The sequence below is a fragment of the Polyodon spathula genome, chromosome 42 (assembly GCF_017654505.1).
Source record: "Polyodon spathula isolate WHYD16114869_AA chromosome 42, ASM1765450v1, whole genome shotgun sequence".
NCBI lineage: Eukaryota > Metazoa > Chordata > Actinopteri > Acipenseriformes > Polyodontidae > Polyodon > Polyodon spathula.
The window spans coordinates 3,329,243-3,343,804 of NC_054575.1; the positions used below are offsets into that span (position 1 = coordinate 3,329,243).

The 14,562-nt window shown below is 48.1% G+C and overlaps 1 protein-coding gene and 1 long non-coding RNA gene across 2 annotated transcripts; both read left to right on the forward strand.

The window, feature by feature from the left end:
• Positions 1 to 1,691: 1,691 nt before the first annotated feature.
• Positions 1,692 to 3,059, forward strand: LOC121305146. Its single transcript, XR_005948051.1, has 3 exons — positions 1,692 to 1,726; positions 2,451 to 2,521; positions 2,976 to 3,059. It is a non-coding gene; the product is annotated as an uncharacterized LOC121305146 (long non-coding RNA).
• Positions 3,060 to 5,126: 2,067 nt separating this feature from the next.
• On the forward strand, positions 5,127 to 13,476 carry LOC121305215 (mitogen-activated protein kinase 1-like). The gene is made up of 9 exons (XM_041236758.1): positions 5,127 to 5,488; positions 7,447 to 7,663; positions 9,019 to 9,162; positions 9,856 to 9,972; positions 11,081 to 11,195; positions 11,359 to 11,490; positions 11,676 to 11,785; positions 12,120 to 12,251; positions 12,814 to 13,476. Exons 1-8 carry the CDS (start codon positions 5,298 to 5,300, stop codon positions 12,237 to 12,239), a joined length of 1,146 nt encoding a protein of 381 aa, XP_041092692.1. The 5' UTR covers positions 5,127 to 5,297; the 3' UTR covers positions 12,240 to 12,251; positions 12,814 to 13,476.
• Positions 13,477 to 14,562: the final 1,086 nt, after the last annotated feature.

The window sequence follows — 14,562 nt, forward strand, 5'->3', positions numbered from 1 at the left end:
GTGTGTGTGTGAATGATGTAGTGTGTACCCACTGTCGTATTGTAGTGTGGGTGTGTGAATGTATTGTAGTGTGTGTGAGTGAATGTACTGTAGTGTGTGTGAGTGAATGTATTGTAGTGTGTCTGAGTGAATGTATTGTAGTGTGTCTGAGTGAATGTATTGTAGTGTGTCTGAGTGAATGTATTGTAGTGTGTCTGAGTGAATGTATTGTAGTGTGTGTGAGTGAATGTATTGTAGTGTGTGTGTGAATGTATTGTAGTGTGTGTGTGTGAATGTATTGTAGTGTGTGTGAGTGAATGTACTGTAGTGTGTGTGAGTGAATGTATTGTTGTGTGTGTGTGTGAATGTATTGTAGTGTGTCTGAGTGAATGTATTGTAGTGTGTCTGAGTGAATGTATTGTAGTGTGTCTGAGTGAATGTATTGTAGTGTGTCTGAGTGAATGTATTGTAGTGTGTGTGTGTGTGAATGTATTGTAGTGTGTGTGAGTGAATGTATTGTAGTGTGTGTGTGTGTGAATGTATTGTAGTGTGTCTGAGTGAATGTATTGTAGTGGGTCTGAGTGAATGTTCAACATCACACACACTCACTTACATACATCACACACGACTACTTACATCTGTAGTGTGTCTGAGTGAATGTATTGTAGTGTGTCTGAGTGAATGTATTGTAGTGTGTCTGTGTGAATGTATTGTAGTGTGTCTGAGTGAATGTATTGTAGTGTGTCTGAGTGAATGTATTGTAGTGTGTGTGGGTGAATGTATTGTAGTGTGTGTGAGTGAATGTATTGTAGTGTGTGTGTGTGTGAATGTATTGTAGTGTGTGTGTGTGAAACAATGATAGTGTAGTGTGTGTGGAGTGAATGGTATTGTAGTGTGTGGTGTGGAATGTATTGTACGGTGTGTGTGTGTGTTGTGGGTGTGTGTGTGGGTGTGGTGGTGTGTGTGTGTGTGAAATGTCCTGAGTGAATGTGTCACACAGAAACAGTGTGTGTTGTAGTGTGTGTGTGTGTGAATGTAGTGTAGTGTGTGTGTGTGTGAGTGAATGTATTGTAGTGTGTCTGAGTGAATGTATTGTAGTGTGTCTGAGTGAATGTATTGTAGTGTGTCTGAGTGAATGTATTGTAGTGTGTCTGTGTGAATGTATTGTAGTGGGTGAATGTGTTGTAGTGTGTGTGCGTGTCTGATGAATGTGTTGTAGTGTGTGTGCCTGGTCTGACCAATGTGTTGTAGTGTGTAGTGCGGGGTCCTATGAAAAATGAGTGGGTGTATTGTGGGTGCGGGTGTGTACGGTCGTAAGACTTGGCTCGCGAATTCAATCAGCGCCCCGAGGCGCCGACTCGACGAGTTTCGTTTCTGCGGTTCGCTTCTTTCTCCAGGCGAGCTTCTCAAAGCCAGAAACCGGGTGAAAGAACGGGGAGTGTTTTTTTTTTTTTTGGTTGTTCTGGTCAGCGCCCGGCTGTTAGCGTTCTCCAGGCGAGCTTCTCAAAGCCGGGTTAAAGACGGATTTTTTTTTTTTAAATGATCAGAAAATCTAGTCCCTTCTCAACACACCTCGTGCACAATCTTAGAGGAAGTTAGTGGCTGAAGGGGAATCATTTCAAGAACACGACTCTTTTGTGCTTGTAAATTTTACAGCTACTTTTACAAACACTTCCTGTTGTCGCAATCTGCAGGTGACTCAGAGAGGTCTGGTAAAGCACAGGGAAGCATTGTAAAGCACAGAGAGGTCTGGTGTAAAGCATAGGGAAGCATTGTAAAGCACAGAGAGGTCTGGTAAAGCATAGGGAAGCATTGTAAAGCACAGAGAGGGCTGGTAAAACATAGGGAAGCATTGTAAAGCACAGAGAGGTCTGGTAAAGCATAGGGAAGCATTGTAAAGCACAGAGAGGTCTGGTAAAGCACAGGGAAGCATTGTAAAGCACAGAGAGGTCTGGTAAAGCATAGGGAAGCATTGTAAAGCACAGAGAGGTCTGGTAAAGCACAGGGAAGCATTGTAAAGCACAGAGAGGTCTGGTAAAGCATAGGGAAGCATTGTAAAGCACAGAGAGGTCTGGTAAAGCATAGGGAAGCATTGTAAAGCACAGAGAGGTCTGGTAAAGCATAGGGAAGCATTGTAAACACAGAGAGGTCTGGTAAAGCTCAGGGAAGCATTGTAAAGCATATTAAAAAATAATGGCAAATCATACTAAGCTATTGGATTGTGTAGCTATGGGAAAAGAATGGATAATGTGTAAATTTGCAGTAGTTTAGTAGCGTAGAGTATTATGTTACCTTGTGTTGTACTGTAGTGTATTGAATAGTGTATTGTATTGCATTGTGTTGTATTGTATAGTTTATTATAGCTTATTGTATTGTATTGTGTTGTATTATGTTGTGTTTGTTCTTCCAGTCTCAGCACAGAGATAAGCTGGATAAGCACAGAGAAGATAATGAATTTGTTTTCCACACAGGAATAACTCGGACAGACAACTGGGGGTTGGGACTATCCCTGGCAGTTAGTCTCACAACAAACCAGGTTTTGGTAAGTGTCAGAAAAGGGAAACTTCCCCGTGTTTTATTCCGCATTCGTTTTGTAACCAGTGACCGCATTTATAAAGCGGGCATTCACGCGTGGAAAATGAAGAAATAGGTCCCCTGTCGCAATTTCTAACATTAGACGGACCCTATAAAGAGTTAAATCACGACGAGAACTTTTTTAAAAAAAATGTATTTAACGCCTTTGTAACTTTCCACGGAGTTTCTCTGATCGCTGTGTATTCACACGACCTCGCTCTTCAAAACAAGCCCAAAACAAGCCCAATCCATGTTTAGAATGCGGGCGCTTGTAAATTGCAACCCGCGACTCGCAAATTGCTACCGCGATTAAAAATAAATAAATAAAATTTAATTAAAAAGCCCAGTTCCGCTTATTATAAACTCGAATTAACACAGCAGTCGGGTTTTTTTGTTTTTTTATCTTCTGTCTCTCTCTCCAGGTTTGCGCGCCCCACCTGGCGCACCCTTGCGGCAAGAACACGTATCTCAACAGCGTCTGTTTCAAATTGGACGGGGAGTCCCTCGCCCCTCGGGCGCTGTCTTATATTGGTGTCCTATTGTCCCATCTTCTCCAGGATACCACCCCCCTAGAGCCCCCCCCCCCCCCCCCCTTGCCTGTGCTAAACCTCCTGCCCTTTGCCAATTCTGGAGGGACCTTTGGGGTCCCCTTTCCCACTGGAGTGTCACTGGTTCCTCCGGGAGACCTGTGTGCACTTGCACCTCGTCATGGTGTGATTGTGCAGACTTTGCATGATACACAGTTGTTCATCGGGGTTAGTGATATAGGGGGCAGAAAGAGGTGAATGCACAGAGAGAGAGAGAGAGAGAGAGAGAGAGAGGAGAGAGAGAGAGAGAAGCATATCTCATGGTATAACCTATCGTTCTCGATATAGACAGATAAGCGCTACCTATCTTATCTGTCTGCTCCTCAGATCCGATCTACTATCTATATCTGTCCAGACCTCTCGCTATCGAGATTATAGACAGGTGGATAGATTTAGCTATCAATCTATCTATCTATCTGTCTATCTATATAGAAAGATATAGCTCTCTCTACCCACCTATCTATGTTCTCTCTCCGAAGATAAAGAGAGTAGAGTGAGAGATATATCTCCACACACTCTCTCTCTTATTATCCTATCTGTCCCACCTATCTCCATAGATATATCCTGTCTAGCTATCTGAGCTACTTATCGTCTACAAAACTTCACCACAATGATAAAGTAGAAGCACTATTTCAAAAGAAACACATGTTCCTCGATAGTTTCGCTTTCAAGACAACTTCCGGTGTCCCAACGGAAACGTTTGAAAATCTTTTAACATAATTGGCTAGGAGGAGGAGGACAGGAGGGAGGACCAGCGGAGAGGATGATGAGGCGAAGCGGAGAGGACAAGGAGGACCAGGAGGCGAGGAGGAGTAACGAGGAGGACGAGGAGATGAGGCCAAGGAGGACGAGGATGCGAGGGGAGGACAAGGAGCGAATGAGGACCGGTGTAGGAGGATACAAAGAGGTCGAGGAGGAGGGGACGAGGAGGACGAGCGGACTGAGGAGGAGAGGCCCAGATGACGACGTAGGAACTCACAAATAATAGGGCCAAAACCCCACCTAGCCCCCGCCCCCGACACATCGCCACCCAATACCCCCACATCAACCAAATAAATAGGGCCAAAAACCTTCACCTAGCCCCCCCCCCCGAACACAGCACCACCCAAGACCCCCACTCAAAACAATAGTAGGGGCCAAAACCCGCACCTATCCGGGGGGGGGGGGGGGGGCGGACGTGGGGAACACGAGGCGCCCACCCGAAGACCCCCCAACTCAACACAATAATAGGGCCAAAAACCCGACCTAGCCCCCCCCTCCCCCCCCCCCGACAACATGGGCGTACCCACCTCAAGCCCCACAATCAAAACAAATAATAGGTCCAAAACCCGCCCGTAGCCCCCCCCCCCCCGGCTCCGGCCCCGACAAAGGCGCCACCCACCCCAGACCCCCAACATCAAAACAAATAAATTAGGTTCCAAATAACCGATGGATTCGGGGGGGGGGGGGGGGGGGGGGGGGATGTGTCCCGCGGGGCAAGTACCCCCAACATCAAAACAATAATAGGGCCAAAAACCGCACCTAGCGGGGGGGGGGGGGGGGGCTGTGTCCGCGAAGGTGGCAAGACCGCCCCAACATCAAACAAATAATAGTGGGCCAAAAACCTCGGCTTTGATCGGTGGGGGGGGGGGGGGGGGGGGGGGGGGGCTGTGGGTAACCGCGGTGGTAGACCCCCAACACGACAAATCAAATAATAGTTGGCCAAAAACACGCACCTAGCCGGGGGGGGGGGCGTGTCCGCGTGTGTCCCGTGGTGGGTAGGATGGGGGCGGGGGACGGGGGGGGCATTTGGGGTTTCGGTGGGGGGGCCAAAAACCCGCACCTGAGGTGCGATGTATTCGGGGGGGGTTCGCACAGGCGCCCCCAAGACCGGCCCAACATTATCTTTTTCCATATCGTTGTGGCCAAAAACCCGCACCTAGAGGGGTGGGGTGCGGGTGAGGAGGAAGAGGCACCGTTCTGGGGGTTGTAGTTTTGTTTATTATCCCCGGTTTTTGGGCGTGGATCGGGGGCTGCGTTTCCCTGCCCGGCTTGTGCTTGTGAAATCGGGAAGCGGCTGAGCGTTTGCCCCGCATCAGTCCACACAGTGTCAAGCAGAGCTCTCTCCAGCCTTAGCGTTTGAATAAAAATATTAAATAAATAAATAAAACCGCATTCATGGCGGAGTCGAGTAACGGCGGCGCGGCCGGGCCAGCAGCCCCGGGCTCGGGTTCCACAGCAGCCGGGGCGAGGAGCGGAGCCGCCGCCGGGGCCGCCAAGCTGGAGTCGGTGAAAGGGCAGAATTTCGACGTGGGGCCCCGGTACGTGGATCTGCTCTACATCGGGGAGGGGGCCTACGGGATGGTGTGGTGAGGAAATCTCTCTTTTTATTATAAATGATTTGATTTGATTTGATTTGATTTGTTTATTTATTTATTTTGTCTTTTAACGTTTTTTACATGCCTCCCAGATAATTTTACCTATTTTAATTTTTGTGTTTCGCAAACCTTAATTTTTATAAATAATAATATACCAATAGTAATAAATATAATCAAAATAATAATTTTACGTATGCACTATTCGATTTGTGTTTTGTAATTCATGTATTCGATTAATTTAACGGTTTAGATTAAGTCCAGTGGGGCTTTGGCAGAAGGAGGGGGGGGGGAAGGGGGGTTTATATTGTAAATTTATGTGAGTTTTAATAGTTATTCAAAGCCAATACATTTAATGGTCAGGTGAGGTAATACTTTGTATTGCCAAGTGTCTGCAGGGATGGGAATTAGACTCCTATTTCACAGCAGTGTGATCCAGTCCAGGTTTCACTAGCAGCTTGATCAGCCCACAGTGTGTCTAGGTAACAAGCTCAGGTGTGTCTTATTAAACTCCTAGTAAAACCAGGACTGGATCACACTGCTGTGCAGCGGGAGTCTGATTATTAAAATCCTAGTGAAAGCAGGACTGGATCACACTGCTGTGCAGCGAGGGAGTCTGATTATTAAAATCCTAGTGAAAGCAGGACTGGATCACAACGCTGTGCAGCGGGAGTCTGATTATTAAACTCCTAGTGAAAGCAGGACTGGATCACACTGCTGTGCAGCAAGAGTCTGATTATTAAACTCCTAGTGAAAGCAGGACTGGATCACACACCGCTGCGCAACGGGAGTCTGATTATTAATTTACCGTTGTGACTTAGTAAGTCACTGGATCACACTGCTGTGCAGCGGGAGTCTGATTATTAAACCTCTAGTGAAAGCAGGACTGGATCACACTGCTGTGCAGCTGGAGTCTGATTGGTCCGACACCACATTTTGGGGGGAATAGCGCACATCGAAACTGGTACTGACAGATCGCAGGGGTGGACGACACAAAGCACAACAAACTGGTACCACGTGAGGAGAGTAAGACAGAGACTGCGTGCGCTGCGTGTCTGTGTCTCTGTCTCTGCGTGTGTGTCTGGCTGTGTCTGCGTCCGCTCTGCGTGTGTGTGTGTGTGGTGTCTGAATCGCTAGGAGACACACAACTCCACACCAGACGCGCGATAGACACACTGGTGTGTGTGTCTTTCTCCTCCCGTTGGCCACGGTGGCACCAGAGAGCACAGATGCAGGCTGACAGACACGCAACACACATGTGCAGGTCGAGCCACGCACACACAGAGCAAACAAACGCCCCAGTACTGAGATACTATATAGCAGTCGATGGCGTCCACACACACACACCACACAGACGCAGGCGAGACGTGTGTCGATGTGTGTGTGTTGCACACGCTCACACTCGATGACGCACGCATTCCCACACACACTGTGTGTGTGTGTGGTCTGCGTCCGCTGTCACACGGGGGGGTCTGGTGTGATCCCTTAACACACATCATCACAGGCGAGACATGCGCACACACAGACGCAGCATACGCAGACACCGCACACACCGGATCCACACATGCTGATACTGCACAAACAGACTCAGTCTGACGCACACACACAGCGCATGCGAGACTCAACCAACAAACGCAGTCGAGACTCACACCACAGACGCATGCGGACGCACACACGAAACGCAGGTTGCGAACACAATGTGTGTGTCTGCGTCCACTCTGCGTATCTGCGTCCGCTCTGCGTGTGTGCGTGTGCGTGTGTGTGTCCGCTCTGAGTCCGTGTGTGCGTCAGACGCGGCGCTCATGACACTACATGTCGGGTGACATGAACACAGGCGACCACACTCTTTGAACCCCATCAGGCGGCACACACATCAGACGCATGCTCAGACGGTGTGTGTGTGTGTGTGTGTGTGCTCTGCGTGTGTGTGTGTGGTTTTGTTTTCTCGGCAGCTCTGCCCATGACAATGTTCACAAGCTCCGAGTCGCCATTAAGAAGATCAGCCCCTTCGAGCACCAGACGTACTGCCAGCGCACCCTGAGAGAGATCAAGATCCTGCTGCGCTTCCGACACGAGAACATCATCGCCATCAACGACATCCTGAGAGCCAGGCAGCTGGACAACATGAGGGACGTGTATCCTTACAGGGGGCAGCGATACCCTGAACCCTAACAATACCCACGACCCCCCACCCCTAACCATCAACGACTGGCGCGCTCTCAGGTGTATACAGTGTGTGTGTGTTCCTTGACTGGCTGGCTCTCAGGTATATACAGTGTGTGTGTGTTCCTTGACTGGCTGGCTCTCAGGTATATACAGTGTGTGTGTGTTCCTTGACTGGCTGGCTCTCAGGTGTATACAGTGTGTGTGTGTTCCTTGACTGGCTGGCTCTCAGGTATATACAGTGTGTTCGTTCCTTGACTGGCTGGCTCTCAGGTATATACAGTGTGTGTGTTCCTTGACTGGCTGGCTCTCAGGTATATACAGTGTGTGTGTGTTCCTTGACTGGCTGGCTCTCAGGTATATACAGTGTGTGTGTGTTCCTTGACTGGCTGGCTCTCAGGTGTATACAGTGTGTGTGTGTTCCTTGACTGGCTGGCTCTCAGGTATATACAGTGTGTGTGTGTTCCTTGACTGGCTGGCTCTCAGGTATATACAGTGTGTGTGTGTTCCTTGACTGGCTGGCTCTCAGGTGTATACAGTGTGTGTGTGTTCCTTGACTGGCTGGCTCTCAGGTATATACAGTGTGTGTGTTCGTTCCTTGACTGGCTGGCTCTCAGGTATATACAGTGTGTGTGTGTTCCTTGACTGGCTGGCTCTGTCCATATATTTCACACAACACCACAAGGAACCTGACCGACCGAGAGTAGTCCATACTTATGTCACCACAAACAAGGGACTGACCGACCGAGTGTTCTTTACTTCAGGTTCCTAGAGTACCTCCTGACTAGAGAATGTTTGACGACTTCTGCGTCGTTCGAGTCGTTGCTATTTGTAGACGATGAAGGACATTGTGGTCTGAAGGACGCTCCTAAACTTCAGGTGTAAGTGAGCCGGTTGCAACGACGTGTCTCTGGGCTTTGACTTTGTAGGTTGGACGAAGTAGTTGTGTGTGGACCTGGACTAGGAGTTCCATTGGGTCCTGGAGGGAGAGAGGTAACAGGGAGTGAGGTAGGGAGAGGGAGTGGGAGAGAAGGTAGTATGGAAGGGAGTTAGAGGTTGTGACCGACTAGTTTGGTAGGTGGACTCTGGAGTTCCAATTGTTGAGGGAGTGTCTGAGAGATCGGGATCTTCGCTGGCTCTCAGACTTATATAGGAGAACAGGGAAGGGAGGCAAAGAGGATAGGTTGGACGACTCTAGTTGTGTTTGGACGCTGGATGTTCCATTGGGTTGAGGGATGGAGAGAGGTAGGGAGTTAGGTAGTGAAGGGAGGGAGTGCGAGTAGGGAGGGGAGGATGGAGAGGTTGGACCGAGTAGTAGAGCAGTGGGGTGTGGTGGACGCTGGGAGTTCCATTGGGTGGAGTTGAGGGAGTTAGGCAGTAGGAGGTATGAGGAGTCGAGGGGTAGGACTCCCTCCTCTATCTCTCCATCCCTCCCTCCCTCCATCTCTCCATCCCTCCCTCCCTCCCTCTCCAACCTGCTGATCAACACCACCTGCGACCTCAAGGTAACCCCTCCCTCCCTCTCTCCATCCCTCTCTCCCTCCGTCCGTCCCCTCTCAGATCTGATTTCGGGCTGGCACAGAGTGCTGTGTGTGTTGATATTAATCTCTCTCAGATCTGTGATTTCGGGCTGGCTCGGATAGCTCTGTGTGTGTGTGTGTGTGTGTGTGTGACACACACATAATTAGAGAGACAGAGAGAGTCTAGCCACTAAGCCCGACCGTCGTGTGTTGTGTGTGTGTGTGTGTGTGTTGAATTAGCTCTGTGTGTGTGTGTGTGTGTGTGTGTGTTGATATTAATCTCTCTGTCTCTCAGATCTGTGATTTCGCAGTGGCTTGGATAGCTCTGTGTGTGTGTGTGTTGATATTAATCTCTCTGTCTCTCTCAGATCTGTGATTTCGGGGTGGCTTGGATAGCTCTGTGTGTGTGTGTGTGTGTGTGTGTTGATATTAATCTCTCTGTCTCTCAGATCTGTGATTTCGCAGTGGCTTGGATAGCTCTGTGTGTGTGTGTGTTGATATTAATCTCTCTGTCTCTCTCAGATCTGTGATTTCGGGCTGGCTCAGATAGCTCTGTGTGTGTGTGTGTGTGTGTTGATATTAATCTCTCTCTCTCTCTCTCAGATCTGTGATTTCGGGCTGGCTCGGATAGCTCTGTGTGTGTGTGTGTTGATATTAATCTCTCTGTCTCTCTCTCAGATCTGTGATTTCGGGCTGGCTCGGATAGCTGACCCAGAGCACGACCACACTGGCTTCCTCACAGAGTACGTGGCGACGCGCTGGTACAGAGCGCCTGAGATCATGCTCAACTCCAAGGTAACGAGAACACCCACCCCCCCCTCCCCAAACACCCCCCGAGCTTCCGAGATCAGGCTCAACAGGAGAGACACTGTTAACAAGGGCATGGGAATCCGACTCCCGCTGCACAGCAGTGTGATCCAGTCCTGCTTTCACTAGGAGTTTAATAATCAGACTCCCGCTGCACAGCAGTGTGATCCAGTCCTGCTTTCACTAGGAGTTTAATAATCAGACTCCCGCTGCACAGCAGTGTGATCCAGTCCTGCTTTCACTAGGAGTTTAATAATCAGACTCCCGCTGCACAGCAGTGTGATCCAGTCCTGCTTTCACTAGGAGTTTAATAATCAGACTCCCGCTGCACAGCAGTGTGATCCAGTCCTGCTTTCACTAGGAGTTTAATAACCAGACTCCCGCTGCACAGCAGTGTGATCCAGTCCTGCTTTCACTAGGAGTTTAATAATCAGACTCCCGCTGCACAGCGGTGTGATCCAGTCCTGCTTTCACTAGGAGTTTAATAATCAGACACACCTGAGCTTGTTATCCTCGCCACACTTAGGTCATAACAGACTCCGCGATCCTCAAATTATCCAGTCCCCCTCTGGTGTAGGGACTCCTGCAGTAACAGACAGAAGGTCCCTGATGTGTGTTGCAGTCGCTAGTACAACCAGTCCCCCGACACGCTCTACGACCGTTTTCTCCCCTGTCGTTTGGACACCTAGTCCGACTCGTTACCCACCGACAAACGAACCAGTTGGCACAACGATAAGGTTGTGTGGGGGGGGTGGGGTGCGAAGACACCTGAGTTTGCCCCTCGACAGGGTGGGGGGTGTGGGAACTGTTTGGTGGGAGTGGGCGTGTTTTTACGCGTATGTGACTGATTGTGGGGTGGGTTGGGTGTTGGTTGGGGTGTTTTGTGGTGTGTTGTGTGTGGTGGGTGTGTCCGTTTGGTGTGGGTGTTGGCTGTTGTGTTGTTGGGGGGTTTGTGTTTTTGGTGTGTGTGGTGTGGTGTGCTGGGGGGGGGGGGAAGAGGGGGGAGGGGGGGGGGGGGGGGGGGGGCGATGGGGGGTCTGCAGCGATCGTGCTCAGAGGGGGGGTGCTTTTTGACCGGCCATGTTTCTGTCTCCAGGGCTACACCAAGTCCATCGATATCTGGTCAGTGGGCTGCATTCTGGCCGAGATGCTGTCAAACAGACCCATCTTCCCAGGGAAGCATTACCTGGATCAGCTGAACCACATCCTGGGTGAGAGTCTTGATCTGTCCGCCACCTCTTGTTTCTCTTCTTTCTTGATTCCCGGGGGATTTCATTCCAAACAGACTGAACTAAACCCTTAAAGTTCAACGTTGCTTTTTTTTTTAAATTCGTAACTTTAATCCTCTCTCTCTCTCTCTGTCTCTCTGTGCAGGTATTCTGGGCTCCCCCACTCCAGATGATCTGAATTGCATCATCAACATGAAGGCGCGGAACTACCTGCAGAGTCTCCCTGTGAAACCCAAGATCCCCTGGAACAAGCTCTTCCCCAAGGCCGACGGGAAAGGTGAGCCCGCCTGTCTCTCTCTCTCTCTGCCTGTCTCTCTCTCTCTCTCTCTCTGCATGTCTCTCTTTCTCTGCCTCTGTGCTGATTTTTCTTATGTATTTTATATGTCTTTGTATTTATTTTGTAGTTGCGTATAGTTGTGTTTGTGTTTTATGGTTTTATGGTTTTGTGTTTGTGTTCTGCAGCTCTGGACATGCTGGACCGCATGTTGACCTTTAACCCGGTGAAGCGCATCACCGTGGAGGAGGCCCTCGCTCACCCCTACCTGGAGCAGTACTACGACCCCTCTGACGAGGTCAGGACCCCCCCGGAACCAGTGACATCATCCACCCCCGTCCCAGCAATATAAACCCTAACCCCATCCCAGCAATATAAACCAGTCCAGTGAAAGCTGCTGAATAATGTTCCCTTGTTATCATATTGAATTGCACCCCCTCTATATAGAATGAACTGATTCAGCTTCATAGAGTCCAGTGAAAGCTGCTGAATAATGTTCCCTTGTTAACATATTGAATTGCACCCCCTCTATATAGAATGAACTCCCTCAGCTTCATCGAGTCCAGTGAAAGCTCCTGAATAATGTTCCCTTGTTAACATTCCCTTCTCTCTCTCTCTCTCTCTCTCTCTAGCCCGTTGCTGAAAAGCCCTTCACCTTCAATACAGAGTTGGATGACCTTCCCAAAGAGAAGCTGAAGGAGTTGATATTTGAGGAGACGGCCAGGTTTCAGGCAACTTACCAAGGAACCTGATTCTACAGGCAGGTGAGGGAGGGAGGGAGGGAGCGCTGAATTTTTTGTCTCGCTCAGGATCTTCTGTAGCTCACAAACTATGGAGAGGATCAGAATCTGGGGGTGTGTGAGGCTGTCTGTTGTTGTTATTAATGAGTCATTTAGCAGACGCTTTTATCCAAAGCATCTTGCAGAGACTGGGGGGGGGGGTGAACTCTGCATCTTCTACAGCTGCTGCTGCTGCAGAGTCACTTCCAATAGGACCTTGTTTTGTTTGCGTCTCGTCCGAAGGACGGAGCACAAGGAGGTGAAGTGACTCGCTCAGGGTCTCACACACACAGGGAATCGGTGGCTCTGCCGGGATTTGAAACCTCCTGGTATCAAGACCCCTTTTCTCTGACCGCTGGACCGGCACCGAGCCGACATTTTCACACGTTTCTGGAGCGGCGCTGGTCCAGTTTGCGATGGAACTCACTCTGGACCTTCTGTAGCTGTTGAGAGGATCTGGGAGGGCGTGTGGAGGCCAGCCGGCTGGCTGGCACACTTTGATTTGTCCCCCTTCTTTCTCTCAATCTGTCCTCTCTTTGTTTTTCAGATGGAAATGTCTTCACTTCTTCTTCAGCCCTGCTTAGAGAGGTTGAGAGAACCAGAGAGATGCCATTCGGGCAGGAATTCAACGATATAAAGAAAAAGAAATCTAGATATAAAATGCTTGAATAATACTAAAAACAAACAAACATACTCAACACACGACCCCCCCTGTGCTTCTGTGCAATATTCTACTCCACTGTACTGATATACTGCTTTCATCTCTCTGTCTCTCTCCCTCGCTCCCTGTCTCTCTCCCTCAAATTTAGTTGACTTTGAATCTCTCTCTGTCTTGCTCCCTCTCCCTTCTCTCTCACTTTTGTTCCATTTTTTTGCAATTTTATGCTGCTTGCTGGATGAAAAACACAAAACCAAAATGAGATTTAAAATAAATACACATTCTGTCATATTGACAACAGTGGGGAACAAGTTTTTCAATTGTACAATAATAATAATAATAATAATAATAATCATTTATTAGCAAAAGCAATTGAAAAAAAAAAAAATCTCAATTCTATAAAAACTGACAGAGGCCACCGCTGTAGTTTCTGTCCGCCGACACAAGGGGGCGCTGAGCTGGATGGCAGGAGATTTCAAACGCACCATTTCATGCACGAAAAGGCAGCGCTTGTATTGAAAAATAAATTAATAAATCAAATTTTAAACGGAACCTGAGTTGGCACTAATCCTAAATTTATATTTGTGTGATGGTGTTTTTTTTTTTTTCTTCATTTTTCCTTTGTTTTATTTAAATCAAACATCAAAAAAAAATTTCATTGCTGAGTTGGAGAGAGAGATTGATTGATTGGAAGAGTCTTTTTCTTCCCCTGTGCGTTTGCCGAGTGGATACTGCGATCTTCAACTCGCGACTTCACTCAAAAACTTAATAAATTAAACAAAGTAAGAGTCAAAGTTTGTCTACCTGAAATTGCTTCCCCCCCTGAATCTGAAAGCAGGACTGGAAATCGGACTCCCGCTGCACAGCAGTGTGATCCAGTCCTGCTTTCACTAGGAGTTTAATAATCAGACTCCCGCTGCACAGCAGTGTGATCCAGTCCTGCTTTCACTAGGAGTTTAATAATGAGACTCCCGCTGCACAGCAGTGTGATCCAGTCCTGCTTTCACTAGGAGTTTAATAATCAGACTCCCGCTGCACAGCAGTGTGATCCAGTCCTGCTTTCACTAGGAGTTTAATAATCAGACTCCCGCTGCACAGCAGTGTGATCCAGTCCTGCTTTCACTAGGAGTTTAATAATCAGACTCCCGCTGCACAGCAGTGTGATCCAGTCCTGCTTTCACTAGGAGTTTAATAATCAGACACACCTGAGCTTGTTAGCCAGACACACTGGGGGCTGATCAAGCTGGTAGTAAAACCTGGACTGGATCACACTGCTGTGCAATAGGAGTCTGACTCCCATCCCTATAATAATAATAATAATAATGCTAGTTATCACAGGGTTGTAAACGATCACAATTCTGTGTAACAAAGATTGTTATAAAGTCAAATAATTGAGTCATTTAATTAAGAGGGACAAATCTAATGCTTTTAAAAGCACTGAGGGGAAAAATAAAGTTTTTAATTTTAAAAAAGACGTTTTTTTGTTTTTTTATACTTTTTTTTGGTGCAGAATGGTTATTATTATTTTGAAATTCTGTTTTTTTTTTTTTTTTTTTCAGGGATAGTTGGTAACCAGTGGCACCGACTTAATTTATAATATGAATATATTGTTATTATTTTTTCCTATTTTACAAAGAT

Bases quoted from the DNA above. Each gene is read 5' to 3' on its own strand.
- LOC121305215 (XM_041236758.1), top strand. From the start codon at position 5,298: ATGGCGGAGTCGAGTAACGGCGGCGCGGCCGGGCCAGCAGCCCCGGGC. The intron at 5,489-7,446 runs GTGAGGAAATCT...TTTTCTCGGCAG, and splicing joins GGGGCCTACGGGATGGTGTG to CTCTGCCCATGACAATGTTC. The intron at 11,196-11,358 runs GTGAGAGTCTTG...CTCTCTGTGCAG, and splicing joins TCAGCTGAACCACATCCTGG to GTATTCTGGGCTCCCCCACT.